Source organism: Peromyscus eremicus, chromosome 15 (assembly GCF_949786415.1).
Source record: "Peromyscus eremicus chromosome 15, PerEre_H2_v1, whole genome shotgun sequence".
Classification (NCBI taxonomy): Eukaryota; Metazoa; Chordata; class Mammalia; order Rodentia; family Cricetidae; genus Peromyscus; species Peromyscus eremicus.
The window spans coordinates 53,639,275-53,657,541 of NC_081431.1; the positions used below are offsets into that span (position 1 = coordinate 53,639,275).

An 18,267-nucleotide genomic window follows, 5' to 3' on the forward strand; every position below is an offset into this window, starting at 1 on the left:
CTGAGGATTACACATACCTTTCTATGAAGAGCCCATCCTCATAAGGACAAGTTCCATCTTCCACTACAAATGAGTGAATAGTTACCTCAAGTAAAACTACCTACTTATATTTTGGAATGCAGTCTTAAAAAATGACCTGCATAAGTATTTTAAGCACTATGTTAAACAAATCTCCTAAAACTTTAGGTGAAATTATATTCTCTGAGTAAACACTTTAGAGTATGGCCTTGTTGAGGGTAAGTGGTCTTGAAAACAGTTTTTTTTTTCTTTCTAAAAAAGACAGTTTTTGAAAAGCAGTCACCACGGTGTATAAAACAGAGGCCGGGAGGGAACAAATAAACTACCACACACCACCAGTCTGCCATGAGTGATCTGCATAAGTTTTCAGATGTGCTCCAAAGCTGAACAGGAACTGTGAGGGAGGCAGGTTCCATAATGAATTACAAAGGATTTATTCTGATACTCCTCTGCCCAAAATAATTCTCATGTACCCTTCCTTCCTTCCTTCCTTCCTTCCTTCCTTCCTTCCTTCCTTCCTTCCTTCCTTCCTTCCTTCCCTCCCTCCCTCCCTCCCTCCCTCCCTCCCTCCCTCCTGCCTGCCCTCCTGCCTGCTTGCAACAGAACAGAAGGTGTGGAGGAAAAAGCTTACAGTGGAGAAACCCAGCAGGTGTCCAAAGTCAACACTACATGGAATGTGCTTGCCCCCTACACACTTTAAGACACTGTGAAAATGGCGCTTTACTTCTATGATCTTCTCCTTCAAATGTACAATCCCAGTGTAACAATGAGAAAAATAGCAGACAAATTCCAGGAGCTGGCCAGGGGGCAATACATCTGACCAATATTCCTGAAACTTCCAAGGTCATCAAAACCAAGAAAGTGAAGTGCCAAGGGGCAGAGGAACCCAGCAGACATGATAACAGAATGTAATCTAGGACTCCGAGGGGACAATGGGGCAGAAAGGGGACATGAGGGACAAGCCAGAGCTCTGAACACCATGTTCAATATCAACCCTGGCAAATGCAGCACACTAACAGAAGACACTAACAACAGCAGAAACAGGGCCCAGGGAGACGGGAACTTCATACCACCTTTGCATTTTTCTATAAATCTAGAACATTTAAAACACAAAGTCAATTATTTTAAAAAAGCAAACACAAGGTAAGGCTACAAGCATCTTCATGGCGAATCAGTTATGAGAAGAACAGGACAGTTGCTTCTCTGGACTCTGCAGGGCATCTGGCTTTCTGGAGGTGGACCCCAGTCACCATGGCGTACAGAGACCGAACATTGTCTGAGTGGCTTCTTTGTAAACAGAAGCTTTTAACTTCACATTGTATTTCAGCACTTCATGGATTTCACTGAGTGAAAGGTCAATATACACATTTATACTGTTTGGAAAACATGGCTGCAGTGTCTTTATGAAAGCAAATTAGTTCCACTACAGAGCATTTAAACTTGAAAAAATGATGAGCTTAATTCTGTGATAGAAAAAGGCATTATTGCTCTGAAAGACAAGATAACTCCTCTTTCAAGATTTGCACGTAGCATCGCACGTGATCTGTATGTTTTTAACATAACTGGAAGATTAAGGCAATTAGTGGGTTAACTGTTTCATCAGTTTCAGGCTATTTCTTTTTTTTTTCTTTCTTTTTTTTTTTCATCAGGTTTGACATCAGTTCATGCTCGACCAGATTAGTACAGTAACTACTGGTTATATGTAGGAGTTACATATGCACACTTAGTTTAAATAAAATAAACAGCATTAAGCACCAAATACTGGGAAAGCTTATGTTCCAAACACACTTTCAGCCTATATACAAATTAGTACCTGATTTAACAGCACAGTAGAATTCATTTTATGCCAGAAAATCAATGGATAGCACAGCTCCATGAGATGAACAGATGGGGAAACATTCCAAAGGAAAACACTTAAACAGTAGTAAGAGTTTTCATTCCTCTGAGTGATTCTGTTTACTGTATGCATCACAGGGAATTAATTCCACATGTCTCTGGAGAAGCCAAGAGGCAAGCGACTGACCCTTTACTGGTAGCTTAAGTTTGGTTTTCACTTCTCTTTTCTTCTGAAATGCTGGAACCTTGTTGGAAGTCACATGACATATGGCACAACGACACTACTTCTTGGAGCAGTCCACCATCTTCTGAAGGCTCCTTATGCTCTTTCCCTGCCTTCTCCCAGGGAACGAAAGTAGACTGGCGGCTGCCGAGGCTGGGTACCAGCAGATGCTCGGAAGCCCGGCTTCGTGTCTCCTCCACCCCTGCTTCTCCTTCACCTATCTGAGAAGCAACCTCGAGGGAAGCTGGCTGGAAACCCAATCCTGAAGTAGAAACTGGCTTGTCCCCCACAGTGGGGCCACTCACCCTGTCAGCACAGGGGGGCTTTTCACTGTTCTCCTCTTTCAGGATAAACAGAGAGTCTGTCAATCCACTAGAGGACACTCTCTTCCTGGGGGATGGAGGGAGATGCTTGCCATGGAGGGCACTGTCGTCCTGCCCGAGATTCCACTCTCCTTGATCACCAGAAGCACACAGTAGGGCCAGGTTATTCTCACTGGGAGTGTTGGACTTGTTCTGCAAAGGGAAATAACAACTTCAGAATACTGTTAATAAATTACAGTGGTTTTTCAGTAACTTGATTTCTTCTATGTTTCAGCCAGAAAGGTGAGCACTGTCCAGAGGGGGCGCACTGGTTGAAATCTGACAATTCTTGCCAGTTCCATGAGCAGGCATGGCGGGGAGTGGGTAAGGACATGAGAAACTCTGGTTTCTATGTGTTTAAACTGTCACTTGTCACATTCAAGCTGTACATACAATTAACTCAAACCTTTAGGTTCTCTGCAGTCAGAATGAGGTCCACTCATGTATTCTACCTCATGGTTTTTAAAAGCACTTAACTCATTACATTTAAAACTGTTCACTTTTGAGGCAAGAAAATAGAAAAAAAGATTTTAATAGACATATTCATTACAGTTTTTCTTGAAATCTCTGGATTTTTTTTTTAAAGTAGGGTTATTTCACATAAAAAGTCTTCACAAGGATGAGTACAGAGAAGGGAATCTGGCTGGAAAAGGGCTTCAGCTAGCAGCACCCACTACAACAGTCGGTGAAGAGGGGCTGTGAACACCGGGGCAACTTTAGTAGCAGAAGTAACTCATTAGGATGAAATTTTTACCATAGTTTGAAATTTGTGTACTTTCATACCGAGAGGTTAAATGCTTCTATAAACTAAGATCAGGCGACCCCAGCAAGGGCAAGTGTTTTCACAGAACTCTGTAAGTTAAACTCAACTAACCGTAGGTTTGTAATCAATGTCATCCATGGATCTGAAGAAATCCAGGCTCTTCGCAGCTGCCAGCTTGCCTTGGTCAGAGCTGTGTGTGCTGAGCGTGTCCAGGATCTCTCCCAGCAAGTCCATCTCCCCTGAGTAAGGGGCCTTCACTGGTGCTTCTACCGAGTCGTCGCTTTCGTAGAAATACGCAGATGTTTCTTCGCCATCTTCAGAAGACACCCTGGAGGGAGACACAAGGTGCGGCAGCGTCATTTATACCCACACAGCGGGTCTGACTTCAGTGTTTCAACTCAGAACACCAATGTCAGGACCGAAGAGGAGGGTGCAAGCGCTCAACCCCAGCACTCTGCAGGCTGAGGCAGGAGGACGACAGAGGAAGACAGGAAAAGAAAGGGGAGAGGGGAGAGGGGAGAGGTGGGGGGAGGACAAAGGGGGAGTAGAGGCAAGACAAACGGGAAAGAAAGGAGAAAATGAGGAAGGAAAAGAGAAAAAGAGGAAAGGAAGAAAAGAAAAAGGAGGAGGAGAGGAGAGGTTTGAGGACAGGGAGGGACAAAGAACAGAAACAAAAATTTATAATTAGTCCATGGCCAACCTTGTGGGAGCCCACAGAGGCTATCTAGTGAGAAGTGACTCAGGGTCAGAGAATCTGAGCTTGCTTTACCCAGCAGGGCTGCGTAAGGGGATGATTGGACCACGGGCGTGGTTAGCAGGTGTTTGGAAGAGTCTACACTTGACTATACCATTTGCTTTGATCTTGCAAAGGGGGGAGGTCTTTTGCCTCTCCCCTTGGCATATTACAAAAAGCCCTTTTGGATAAACTTCCAGGCTGTTGGGTATTGATCCAGGCCCTCCTGAAGCTATCCTGTTTCTGTCTTTCTTCTCGTCATCTAGGTCTCTCTGATATTTTCTTATCCCTCTCTCCTCCATCTAAGAACCCTTCAAAAGGTGGGAGCTGGACTCCCACACAAACTCTCTACAGCTATGCATGTATCTATTTCAAATACTGAAAAGACTTGGGTACATGCATTAGGAGCAAATCAATACAAAGTCAAGACTCACTGAAGTCAGACGTCTCATCAGTCTCATTCTATGGCATTTGGGAATTTACTAGAAACATTAGATTGAACACCGAGAAAGTCTGCAACATTCCAAGGTTACTTTTTATATTTTATATGGTTTTCCTTTTCTTGTATCTTGGAGACAAATAAATACTCTCTTACATAGACAGATTTATTTCATGTGGAGAATGTCCATTTTATTACTATATATTCTAAAATTGCTAAACACTGAAGTTTATCTAATTTCCCTATTTTGTATTAAGTAACACAGTTCCACATTTCTCTCCTGGGATGGGACCTTCACCTTAGGCCCTCCCTCAGCTCAGTTTCCTTCAAAAAGACTGTTACCACCGTCACCATGTCTCCTGCTCCTCTCAGTGTGGGGTGATGACTTGTGCTCACCTGGGTCACCATGTCCACTCCTTGGACACTACTGAGGACACCTCTGCTTCCCAAGAACAAGACATTTCAAGTCTATCTCGCCTGGCCCTCTCCCAACCCCCACTCTGCATAGCGCTGCAAGGAGCCCCATTTTGCTTTGTTGATGAACACTGTGAGGGAGCAAAACCCTAATTTTAGTAGTGCCCCAAACTCCTGCCAGTGAGCCACACCACCAGACAGGACAACCCCGTGCTGGACTCACTTGCTTGCTCGCTCAATGTCATCGTCATCATCGTCCAGGGTACCATCGAGGCTCTTATGAGGTCTTCTCAAGTTTGTCTGGAGAACGAAATTGACAATAAATTGCGTTACTGTTTTAAAATATGTCTCCTTAATGATTTCAAAAGGACAGTGTGATTTTATAAGAAACACTTATAGAGGAAATATGCTTCCCAAACTCTTTTTTTTTTTTATTTTGCGATACAATTCAGTTCTACATATCAGCCACAGATTCCCTTGTTCTCCCCCCTCCCGCCCCCCCCCCCGCCCCCCGTTCCCATCTCCTCCAGGGCAAAGCCTTCCCCACAGACTGAGATCAACCTGGTAGACTCTTGAATGTCATCCACTAGCCTGACTAACCAGAACAAGGAGAAATAGAGGTAAAGTAGTATTAAAAGAAAGAAAAAAACTCAACACATCTAGCTCCTTAAGTAATAACTGGAAATAGATACACACATGGACAGTCACAGTTTCTGATGCCAGCATGTCTGATTTAGTATCAGTCATACATCCACAATGCAGCTATCACATAATTTTAAGAACTACCAAGAGTTGTCAATTTTATTACCGTACCACATCCCCCACAATTCCTACGTGTTTTAGAGAGTGCTTTCAGTTCTAAATGTTTATATAAAACTCCAGGTGGATTATAATGCCACACAAATGTAGGCTCTGGCTCTGCAGTGGTTCTGGAGTGCCTGGGACCGAATTCCTGCATTTGTAACAAGTACTTAGGTGGCATCAGTGCTGAGTTGAGGAACCCACTCTGAAGAACGAGATCTTCACAGTAAAGCTTACCACTTGCACCTGAAGATACTGTATTATGTATTTATTAGATGTTCTAAAATATGAAATGTTTATGTTGACTGGTAAATTTGTTTGTATGTACATGCATGTCACAGTAAACATGTGGAAATCTGAGGACACCTTGTGGGAGCTGGTTCTGTCCTACCAAGTAGGTTCTTGGAATTGAACTCAGACCACCAGGCTTGGCAGCCTTTACCTGCTGAGCTGTCTTGCCAGCCCTAGCCATGTGTTTTTAACAAATACTCATTTTTCAAGATTTAGTTTCTCTTATGTGTATGAGTGTTTGTCTGTATGTATATGCACCACTGCATGCCTGGTGCCTGCAGATGTCAGAAGAGGGTGTCAGATCCCTGGGACCTGGAGTTATGAACTGTTGTGAGCCACCATAAAGTTTTGGGGATCCGAACCTGGATCCTCCATGAAAGCACAAAGTGCTTTTACCTGATGAACCACCGTTCCAGCTTGAAGATTTCTTTTTAACACAACCTAACAATTGTGACGTCTACAAGTTAACAATTATTCCTCAATCTTTTCCATCATACAGGCCATATCAACAGTCCCTATTTCATGGGTCAGGATCACAAAAGTCAGTTCTGGTTGTGGTTGACATGTCTCTAGTCTCCTGGAGGACTCTCTGCCCCCGCTTTACTTTGGGCCAGCTATGTCTTAGAACATGTTATTCCATCTCATCTCCTGGAAACTGGCAGTGACGTGGCAGCTTACATTCCATTTCTGGCTAACTGATATTTGTTTCTGGCAAGCATAAGCCATGGTGGTGATGTACATTCTTATAGTGTATACTGGTAGGCATGTGATGTTCAATTCTGATAACTCTAAGACATGGCTTTGGGTGTGGCTGGCTTGTCCACTCATTTCAAAGTACCTCCCCAAGTTTTCACTTGATGGTCCATTCACCTATCATAACCACTGCCAGGTCCATTTCTCACTAGGGGTTGTGTAATTATTATTTTATGGAGTATTCTTTTTCTATTTGTTGGCAATTTATAAAGAATTTTATTATTTAGCACTATACCAACATACAATGTAGACCAAAACAAAACAAAACAACAACAACAACAAAAAGCAGAGTAAGTTGCTGATCTGCTCCTTTATTTCCAGAGTAATGAGCCACTGCCCCAGAGGTCTCTAAAGGGATGACAACATAAGGTTATTTTTAATATTGTCATGGCTTGAACATACTTGGTACATTTTAACCCACCACAGTCATTACTGGTGTTCAAAATATCCCATCTTTGAATTTTGACTTAAAAAATCCTTATCTTCAAGACACATATCTTAAGATAGTTACAGGTTAAAAGATACAGTGTTGGGTTTTTCCTTGAAAATAATCTGGTACAGGGTGACTAGCCTTGAGCTCATCAATGCTGAAGCTATAAGGATTGTCTGAGAACTTCTAAAATGTTCTTTTTATTATTACACATGTCTGAAATGTTTCAAATGTAAGCTTTACAATTTTTAAACCATCTGCCCTTTGACCCTTTGAAGCTGGCTCATGTCTTTTCTGACATGACCTCAGAAAATAACTTTGGATTCTCCAAGTGGACAATGGCATTCAAAGGCTGAAACTTGGTGTCATGGTGCTCAAAACCACGCACCATCCTTCTGGGTGGTGAACGGTAACTTTGAATCTGGAAGCCTCAGCCACACCCCCTAAAGAAGGAACTTCCTGTCTTCATGTTTAATCCCCAGCGCACAGCAATCTCCGTTTGGTGCACTACAGAATAAGTCAGTCTCTGGGTCCTCTGAACTGAGCCCACCTGCTCACTCTTGGTGCCAACGCTCCTAAAAGGCAGCACACACAGAATAAGCACCTGTGACTTGTGATCTGAAAATGTGTAACAATAAACCTGAAAGTACATCTAGAGATGCTTGCTAGTTTGTCCAAGTCACACACATCATCCAAACCAGGAACAGCAACAACAAAGGAAGTGACGTGGTCTACTGCACAGCAGATCCTGGTTACACTGAGATGCTCTAATCCCGGAGCTGCCTACAGGGACCATAGCTCTCAAGTATTTCACTCCTCACATAATCTGTGTAACACTCGAGTAATGACACGAGCTTCAAAAGAAAACCTGAGTACATTTCACATTTCCTGCCTAGACAGGCCTCTATCAGTTTCCATAGGGATGTTATTAACGAGTGTATTTTACAAAAGTTATTCAAAAATCTGAGTATATTTCACATTTCCTACCTAGACAGGCCTCTATCAGTTTCCATAGGGATGTTATTATCGAGTGTATTTTACAAAAGTTATTCATAAAGAATTTTAGCAACACATCAAACTAATTAATAACCATTTTCCTCTTTGTGGCTGTTGACCTATGTCCAATGAAGACACTGCAGCCATCACTGGCCCTCACTGTCAGCCCTCCTGTGCTTCTGGTTGTCTACGTGCTGTCCTTGGCTTCCCCCATGAGAGACTGTTACCTGTAAGTGGAAATAAACCCTCGGCTCCTCAAGATGCTTTTGGTTTATCACAGCAACTGAAATCAAACTAGAACACTTAATTAGCTCAATAAAATAAGCCATGATTTTATTCTTTAATATACGCTTATCCTTTGGAATATGCAGTTGATATTTCCTGAACAAATGAACATCTGTGTATATATAGCAGGTAGGTTCTTGTCTTAGTTAGGGTTACTATTGCTGTGATGAAACACCATGACCAAAGCAACTTGGGAGGAAAGGGTTTATTTGGCTTACACTTCCATATTTCTGTCCATCACTGAGGGAAGTCAGGACAGGAACTCAAGCAGGACAGGAACCAGGAAGCAGGAGCTGATGCAGAGGCCATGAAGAAGTGCTGCTTACTGGCTCGTTCCTCATGGCTTGCTCAGCCTGCTGTCTTAATAGCAACCAGGACCACCAGCCCAGGGATGGCACCACCCACCATGGGTTGGCCCCCGATCAGCACTAATTACTAACTGCTTTACAGGCTTGCCTGCAGCCTGATCTTATGGAGGCATTCTCTTAACGGAAGTTCCCTCCTCAGGTGAGCGTAGTGTGTGTCAGGCTGACATAAAACCATCCAGCACAGTTCTGCTGAGTATTTAACTGGCTGACACAGGCTCTTCACTGTCCATAGAAGGGCATAATGCCCATTCACTCCCTCGATGAAGATTAAAGAAATACCTTTCTGTGTCAGCAATTAGGCTACAAGCTGGGGCATAACACTGAGCAAGAACAGGGCTCTGTGTCCTTGGGGACGTCAGTCCAGTAAACACAAACTACACCAAATCTAATAATCACACCGATAAGCATAAAAGATGTGACTCAAACTAGCTTCTCCTAAGCTATCAATGCCACAAAAGTACTTAATAAGAACTGACCTAATCCGAGAGCAAAAAGGAACCTTTCCCCTGGGCTACACACACACACACACACACACACACACACACACACACACACCAAGTCCCTCAGTTGGGACAATCAGGGCAAAGGTGAGAAAGTGCACGGTAACTTCTGGTCTGCTGTCCTAAGACTTGCTTTGGTACTCATGCTGCTTTCTGGGGCCATTGAAACCTGCAGTTACCCTTTTGCTCACTAGGGGGCACACACATACTAAAAAGACAGCGGGATACATGGAACTCATGGGGTTACCTAGAAGCCCAACAGCTTCAGCAGGGAAATGCGGGAGATGAGAACATGGGCAAGGGAGGCAGGAAAGAACCAATGCCAGATTCACAGTCCCAGATAATGTAAAGCAACAGAAAGCCATTGACTCAAACATTTTTAAATATTCAAATATTATTAGAAGTTGGTACTGTGCACTGGCTCTTCAAGTTAAGGCAGTAGATACATCTGTTTTTGTTTTTAGTTCTTAGCATTAGCATTTCTTCATTACCTAAACATACAGTAAGAACCAACTTATGCATTTTACTGCTTCCACAGCACATATACAATAAGTGAAAAAAGTATTTTCCCTACATGAGGAATACACCTACTGCAAACAAGAAATATACTTACTGCAAATACAACACTAGTCATTTCAAAGTTACATATAGGTGGGCAATTTGCATCTCCCCTAGGATCCAAGTACCACAGGAAAGGCATCCCTTTGGGATATAAAATAGGGGCCGGATTGCTTAGTGGTTAGGAGCATGCATTGTTCTTACACAGGATCAGAGTTCAGTTCCCAGTACCCATGCTGGGTGGCTCGGAACTACCAGTAATTCTAGAGGCAACTGACGCTCACGGCCTCCTTCACATACCCACACACACAGAGATGCACACATGCACATACTTAAAAATAGAAAAAATATTTTTGAAAAGAATATAAAGCAGTCAAAGCTTCTATTGCTTAGAAACAAATAAAAATGAAACTCGAAATTGAACATCACAAATCTTAATCAAACTGCTACATTCTGAACACATATAACTGTAAAATACAATTTTGCTTCTGTGGAAATGTAAAGTACACATTTAGTGTGTGTGAGAACTCACAGAGTCAGCATTTGTGTGAGGGCTGCTCGCTATGACTGGGGAAAATGTTAAAACCCTGAAGAAGGAAGTATCAGTATGGAGTGAAAACTGTTAGCTGACCCCATAGAGAGAATGAAATAAAGAAGACGGATGAAGACCGGAAATGGAAGAAAACACATCCAATCTCACAGAGAAAGACTAAGTCACAAGACCACAGGACTGAATGTCTGAAGAGAATCCAAGCAGCACATTTAGTCTAGCTGTAACAGCATGCTAAGCGCTCCCTTCTCTGTCTGCAATGCCTTCTGGAAATCATCCCGGACTAAGATGGCCCAAACCAAGGAGCCCGGTAAGCTTGCAGTTACCCTTGCGATCGCTAGATGGCAAACAATGCTGATAAGGCTAAATGCAGCTGAACTGAAATCCGGGGGGGGGGGGGGGGGGGGGGGGGGGGGATGATGGATTTGATGGATTTGGAGGGATAGGATGGATATAAGCAGATGAAACAGAAAACAACTTATCTGGCCTTCACAGAGTTGAGGTTCTGATAACATGTAACATTTCTGAGACGGAGGCACTGTGAAGCTCAGACTGGCCTTGGCAGCACAGCCCGCTCTGCCTCCACAGGGCTGGGGTTACAGGTGTGTGCTGTGCTGCCTTGCTGGCTTATTACTACATAGTTTGTTTGTTTTTAACATAGCCTACTCTTTTTAAAAGATTCATTTGTACGTATATGAGTGTTTGGCCTGCATGTATGTGCATCACCTGTCGCCTGGTGCCTGAGGAGGTCAGATGAAGACTTCTGATACCCTAGAACTAGAGTTACAGTGCTATTAACTACTGTCTAGTGCTGGGAACAGACCCAGGTCCTTTGCAAGAGCAGCAAGAATTCTAAACCACTGGGTCATCTCTCCAGCCTCTAAAATTAAGGATAACTTTTGATACTGCACCATTTTGGAGTTGAGGCAACCAAAATCCAGAAATACTGTTTTGCTGACCCAAAGTCTACAGCAAACACCGGATGTTATGCATAAAATCCATTTGTAGGATAAAAATGCCATAGCATAGAATTATAATGGCAGTGCCTCGGACATGCAGAGCAGTTTTACTATATGAAAAGACCGTTAAAACAGTTTTGAAAACGTTTCCAGGGAGTAACTGAAGTGCAGTTAAAGACTTACTGAAGGTTACTTCAGTGTTAAGCGTTTCTCATATCCTATTTCTTGACAAGCTTACTTTACAAGGAACTGTGCTGAGCACTTTCCCAGTCTGTGTATGAGGAGAGCAAATGGTACAAGCAGTGACTTGGTAAGTTGTGAATCAAAAAGGGACATGGCCAGGACTCCGACGTAGACTCCACAAAAATTTCTATTATAACCCTGCTGGGCCAGAGTATTCTGAAGTGCCCTGTGAGAGAGAAAGACCGTCTATAAACAACAGGTCTCAACCCCATTTCAAAGCAGGAATTGTGCCAGCAAGATGAAGAATCTAATGCTCCAAGAAGGCGGCACACAGCGAGGCAGGACACTGAGGCCTGAGGCCTGAAGAGCCTCCCAATGGTGCACTTGGGGACGGGAAGGACTAACAAGGCACATGAGTGGTGACAGCGAATGAATTGGAAGCATGGCAAAGCCACTCCTGAGAAGGGGAGCATTGTGGGCTGCGGCAGCTGTGAAGATCTGGGCATGGTCCTGACAGCACAGGGATCCCCCCTTCCATCTACAGTGATGGCACTCTGTCGGCTTCGTGAACCTTGTTCTCTTCGACTTGTCACGGTCTGTACTTCTTGTAACAGCAGCATTCCATTCTAAGAACATTCCCATCTCACAGGCTGAGCCTGAGGATCTTGTACTTTACTTCCCTTTACTTCAAATTCTACTTCCATTCAGACGCAGCAAAGTTAGGAGAATGCCACCCTGATCCCAACAGTGACAAAGACTAGACAACCTAAAAAGTAGATCAAAACTCCTTTGGGGTCTGTGAAAGAGATCAGATTCACAGTAACCAAGTAGACTGAGCTGCATATATCAGAAGGCCTTGGCAAAGAACGAGGCAATGAGCTGCCGCAGAAGGAGGTTAGAAGTTGCTGGAAGCTTAATAAATCATTAAGTAAAGGACAAGTATGAGCTAACGTGTCAATTTAGTGTAGCAAGGACTCTCCAAGACTGGGGAGGGAGGAGTGTTTGCAGCCCCTGGCTCTTTCCCACACACACATTCCTGTAAGGAGACAGACAGCCCTCTGTGGTCATTCAGGACAGCAGAGTCTGCTGCAGCATGCAGCCATGATACTCACACACTCTTCTATATCTTTAATTTATAGAAAGCTGAAGTCTTCCCGAGACTGTTCAGGCAAATGGAGAAGCAAATTCTCTCCCAGTGTGAAGGAGCCCACACTGACTCCAAGTCCATGTCTACTCCACTGGGGAGAGACCGGGAAACTCCCACTCCCCAGGAGAGTGGCCATCTACAGAAGCTTGTGCACAACAGGAAAAGGGGGTGTGGCTCCAGTTTGAACAGGAGTGTCCTTTATAGGCCACTGTGTTGTGGACTTGGCCAGGTCGCAGGTACTTTTGGGGGAGGAGCTGGAACTCTCAGTCAGTGAGGCTTGGTGGGAGAAAGTAAGTAGCCGGGATTTCCCTGTGAAGACAGGGCTTACCTTTGGCCCCTTCCTTACTCCAGGGCTGCCATGAGGCACGCAGCCTCTGCCAGACTCATTTGCCATCATGATACTCTGTCTTATGTGAACCCAAAGCAGTGAGTGAATGTGGCTGACTGGATCTCTGAGCCCATGAGCTAAAGTAAGCCTTTCCTGTTAGATTGTTTCCTTGAGGTCTCCCTCACAAGGACAAACACGAACTAACAGAGCTGCTAAAAAGCCCACACTGGAGGTACAGGCACATGGCGTGCCTAAGACTGAAGCTGCATCAGAGCACAGAAAAGCCACAAGGCTAGGACCAAGTGCAGCCGTGGCCCCGTGTGGCTCAGGTAGACAAGGGCTATGGAAAGCTTAGGATGATTCAGGACAACTGAGAGAACCTAGAACTTTCTCCAGAAGTATTAATACCAAAACACGATAATTGCATTCAACTGATATGATTATCAATAACAAAACCAATTCCAGTTCAAATTCTGACAGACATATGCTCTTATAATAATACCATTACAAAGAAAAAATATGCTAAATTCTAGACGGAAACACTAATGCTCTGCATATGAGGTCTGGCATTCTGTTAAGAACTATGAACATTGAACAGGTAATAATGCATGAGTAAATGGGTAATAGGAATTTTTTTAAAGAGCCAAGTGGAACTGATAGAAAAAACCAAAAAGCATTATGATATAATAGATTAAAAATAGTTCTGATGGACCCATTAGCATATTCAACAATAAAAGCGCATTTTGAAACAGGTCAAAAGAAACAACCACAACTGAATAAGACACAAAAAGAAAAAAGCAGCAAAACAAGTGAAATGAAAAACATTAATAGGAAAATATGGTGTGGAATACCCAAGAGCTAAGCAATACTATCACATATCAGTTCATTCTGTTTCTAATAGAGTAGACATTCTCTCTCCTTCTCTCTCTTTCTCTCTCTCTCTCTCTCTCTCTCTCTCTCTCTCTCTCTCTCTCTCTCTCTCCCTTCTCCCTTCCCCCCCCCCCCTCTCTCTCTCTCTCTCTCTGTGTGTGTGTGTGTGTGTGTGTGTGTGTGTGTGTGTGTGTTGGATTGTTACTATAAATAAAATGGGAAAACATTACCTAATATGAAACTGACTGTAGTGAATACTGGAAGTAATGTGTGCAACAAAACCCTAATTCTCATAATAATCTATGGAGGTGGCCACGGTTACCATCATCTAACAGCTCACCAGGCTTAGAGAGGTTAGGAAAGATGTTTATGTTCACAAACCAGTCATAGGGAGAGCTGGCGTTCTTGTCTCTGTTTGTCATACTATAAAGCCTGAGATCTTTCCATTCCCATCTATTAAGTGACAAGGTCGATGGGAAGAGAGTGGACAGGGAGACTGAATATAAAAGTCTGAGAAGGAGTCTTCCTGCATCTGTACATAATGGTCCTCAAGAACCTAAAAGGAAGTAAGAGATCTTCGAAGCTACATTGGCAGGTCTGACAATACCAGAGGTTCTGAGGGGACACATGGCCTTGAAGGCCATGAAGTAGCTTAAACTAATGGTCAGAGAATTGAATGGGATTCTGTAATATGAATCTTAAAAGGTCTTATTAATAAAAAACATTAAGGAGCCAGATATTGGGGTGATAGCTGAGAGATCAGAGAGACAGAACAAGCCACAGCTAACCTCACCTCACCAACTTCTCAGGCGATCCTGTTTCCTCAAATTGGAAGCCTCTGAGTCCTCATCTGAATGGATCTCAGCTGAACTGCTGCTAAAAGCTCAAAAGCTTAAAAAGACTCTAGTTCCTGCTCCTCACACCTTATATACCTTTCTGCTTCCTGCCATCACTTCCTGGGATTAAAGACGTGTGTCACCATGCCTGGCTGTTTCCAGTGTGGCTTTGAACTCACAGAGATCCAGATGGATCTCTGCCTGCTGAATGCTAGGATTACAGGGGTGTGCTACCACTGCCTAAACCTATGTTTAATACAGTGGCTGTTCTGTTCTCTGACCCCCAGATAAGTTTATTGGGGTGCACAATATATCAACCACAGGATTCTCCACAATGATGCATCCACTCTGCACGCATCTCACACCAGTGTATTAACAGAGCCTCATTTCAACTTAGTTGGACTCTATGCTAGTATCTTTTCTTTTTCTTTTAACTAAAACATCATCAAGTATTAGAGTTGAAAGACAGATTATAAGAAATCAGAACTGACCCCTAGTTTGGCAAAATACTCATCTCAGAAACAGAGTACTTTAGAATTTATTTTTTCCAATTGTTCAGAGACTATAGGAAAAGCTACCCGATGGCAATACTCTAGGAGGCTATCTCTAAAGCAAGGCAAGGGTGTAGGAAGGCTCATATTCATCCACATCCACCTGCAACATGGTTTCAAACTGGATATTTCTAAGCCAGCTTTTAAGGGCTGCTCATATGCTGAGTGATACCAACTAACCTTGTTAGTCTTTCAACATTTGAAAACACAAATCTGACCAGGGTTTTATAGTCAGCTTTTGGTGCAAAAGATCACCATTAGTTAGTAGTAAAACAATATGCTAAAACATTAAATACCTTAGTGAAGAAGAAGGAATCAGTGGTCCTTTGAGAAGCAGCAATCTAGTTGCAGATTCTGAATGGACAGCGGGAATAGCCACTATGAGGAATAGACTGGCTTCTCCCTCCATCGGCCCACTGAGCTCTGATCAATTCCAAAGCAATGCCATATAAAAACCCAGGTGGGAGAGCATCATTTCCTATCCTAAGAGTCTTGAGAGAAAATAAGAACTTCTGCACAGAGGTTCTAAAACTGGGCATGTTTGGGATAGAGAACTGTTGTTAATTTGATCAGAACCCTTAAAGATTAAAAAGGTAATAGAAAAAAATTTAAATTTTAAAGGACAGAAAACATAGGGAAAATATTCTTTCCATGATTATATATAAAGTCTAGAATGATAATATTCATTAATTAGATTTACTAAATGGAAAAACTGAATACATTTTGTCTTTGTTTCAAGATTTTATAATACTTATTTGTGGTGAATGAGTCTGAAGAGTAAAATGAATTATAACATTAAAATGTCAACTTTAAAAGTTTTCAAATTATGCATATGATATATATTTATTTACATAAATACAATAATTTTCCATTATGTGTTTTACAATATACTGGATATTGTTCTGCAGAGCTAGATTTCTTAAGTGAAATTCCAGAGAGCTTCCACAGGGATCGACAGTCCCTCAGCTGAGTAGCATCCTACTTCAACACTTCAGTGTTTGCACTGCCAATTACCTTCTAAGGAATGCTGCACACAACTTCCACTAGAGGGCATGCTTGTAATCCAGAACCCATCTGTTTCTTTTTGAAACAATTTTAACTATAACCAAATCTAAAATGTTTGAAATTAACACTGTTCCAACAGAGAAAATAAGAATTTTTTTCTAATTAGCAATATGGTACCTGTATATTTCTCCAGAAAATCAACTATAGAATAAGTTAGATTAAATCCAATGTGAAGAGACTTTGAAATACACACTGCTATAATGTGTTTTTATTTAGGCAATACTGCTATGGTCACATTCATTTAATTTATTTCAAAAAAGTTTTATCATTTGAAGTTTTCTTAAAAGATTTCCCTATTATTTAAATCTAGCAATTTAGTTTGGTAGTGTCTTCAACACTGAGCCAAATAAACATTAAAAATGGTTGCTTATCATGGTTTGTTAGTTATTTGTCATCTTAAGACCTGCTCAACAAGAGGGAAAGCATGTCTGGTACTGGAAACCAAGTCATCTACCCAGGGCTAGTGATATCATGTGTCTTGGAGGAGAACCTACAACCGCCACTCCACTTAATCAACATAAACGCTAACTACATTCTAAATATTTGTCTTTATACCACAGGCATGTATAATACTCACCCCTCATCAAGGAAACTTCTCTTGGCAACAGATAAAAACCACAAACAATCACAATGTAGATTTGTGGAGCCCAGTTCCAATGGACACATCTCCAAAAGAGCTCTAGCACCTAAGGCTCAGGGAACATTGTGGAAGTAGGGGCAGAAAGACTGTAAGAGTCAGAGGGTCAGGGAGTTGGCTGTGAGATGTGTGTCCCACTAATTCTAGATGCTACCTCCATAAAGTCTCACCAGCCTGTCTTCCTAAACATGAGCTGAAAAAGGACAATGGCAATAGACATGACAAAGAGATCAGGAAAACCATGAGGTCTCAACCCCACACAGAGAACTATAGGCAACTAAAGAATGCCAAGTGGGAGACATGGTCTTCTCCAGGGAAAAGCATACTAATTGGTTACCAATACCAAGTGGTCAGCTCTGAAAACATGAGTAATTTTATATGATTATTATGAGTAATATTATACTACAGAGTAGGAATTTATTATTGTATTTAGGAGAATACACACACACAAACACACACACATATACACATGTAGGTAGCAATAATGAATGAAAAAAGAGACAACAAATTTGAAGGAAAGTGGGTAGAGATATTTGGGAAGGTCTAAAGAAGGGAAAAAGAAGAGGGAAATAATATATTTATAATCTCAAACTAGAAAATAAACATTATTCCGAATATATACTGCCATATTCCTCCCCCAGCCCACACCACACAACTGTTTTTCTTGCCTTGCTATTTACATCACTTTTTTTCTTGGGAAGAAGCAAGGTACTTCCCTCTGTCTAACTCTCTTACTTTTTTAAAGAGACAGAATCTTGCTATGTAATCTAGGCTGGCTTTGAACTTGTGACTTTCCTGGTGTGTGTCACTACAAGTGGCAACTATACCACCTTTTCCACTCCCTGTGTCAGATGAACAGGAAGTGCTGCCACTTATTACAATTATATTTTACTTCAGAGTCCACCAAAATTTTATAAAGGAAGCTTTGTCATTGATATGTTACCATGTACTATATACAACTTCATATGTGTATCTTGTTTTGTTTTTCTTATGAGCTACATAATTTAAGAGCATCTGAGTTTTTGTATTTAAAGTTGCACTTAAATTACTTAATTATATCTGTAGTGTATAAATTATACATTTTACTATCTACAAAGCATAAGCTATCTGATTATTATATTCATTAAAGAGGCTAAAATGATGGGATTTCTTTTACATTCCCATACACACAACTGTGTCTATAAAATGATTTGCTTTCAGTCTCTGTGAACTAAAGATGTATATGTGTATATACATGTGACTATCTTTAGGGCAGATTTTTAAAAGATAAAAGCATATAACTTATAGATTATAAACTTTTCACAGCTAGTCAAATCTGTTAGAAATGGTTTGTAAAATGGAAAAGTTTAACATATAAAGAAACAAAGAAAC

At 41.9% G+C, this 18,267-nt stretch overlaps 1 protein-coding gene across 2 annotated transcripts in view; it reads right to left on the reverse strand.

The window, feature by feature from the left end:
- Positions 1–1,818: 1,818 nt before the first annotated feature.
- Positions 1,819–18,267, reverse strand: part of Dennd1b (DENN domain containing 1B) — a 229,432-nt gene continuing 212,983 nt past the window's right edge. For both annotated transcript variants that reach the window (XM_059281211.1, XM_059281210.1), the window contains 3 exons: positions 5,012–5,088; positions 3,314–3,530; positions 1,819–2,592 (listed from right to left, as the gene is read on the reverse strand). In XM_059281211.1, coding sequence (XP_059137194.1) covers positions 2,056–2,592; positions 3,314–3,530; positions 5,012–5,088 — 831 coding nt within the window. In that variant the 3' untranslated portion in view covers positions 1,819–2,055. The remainder of the gene's footprint in view (positions 2,593–3,313; positions 3,531–5,011; positions 5,089–18,267) is intronic.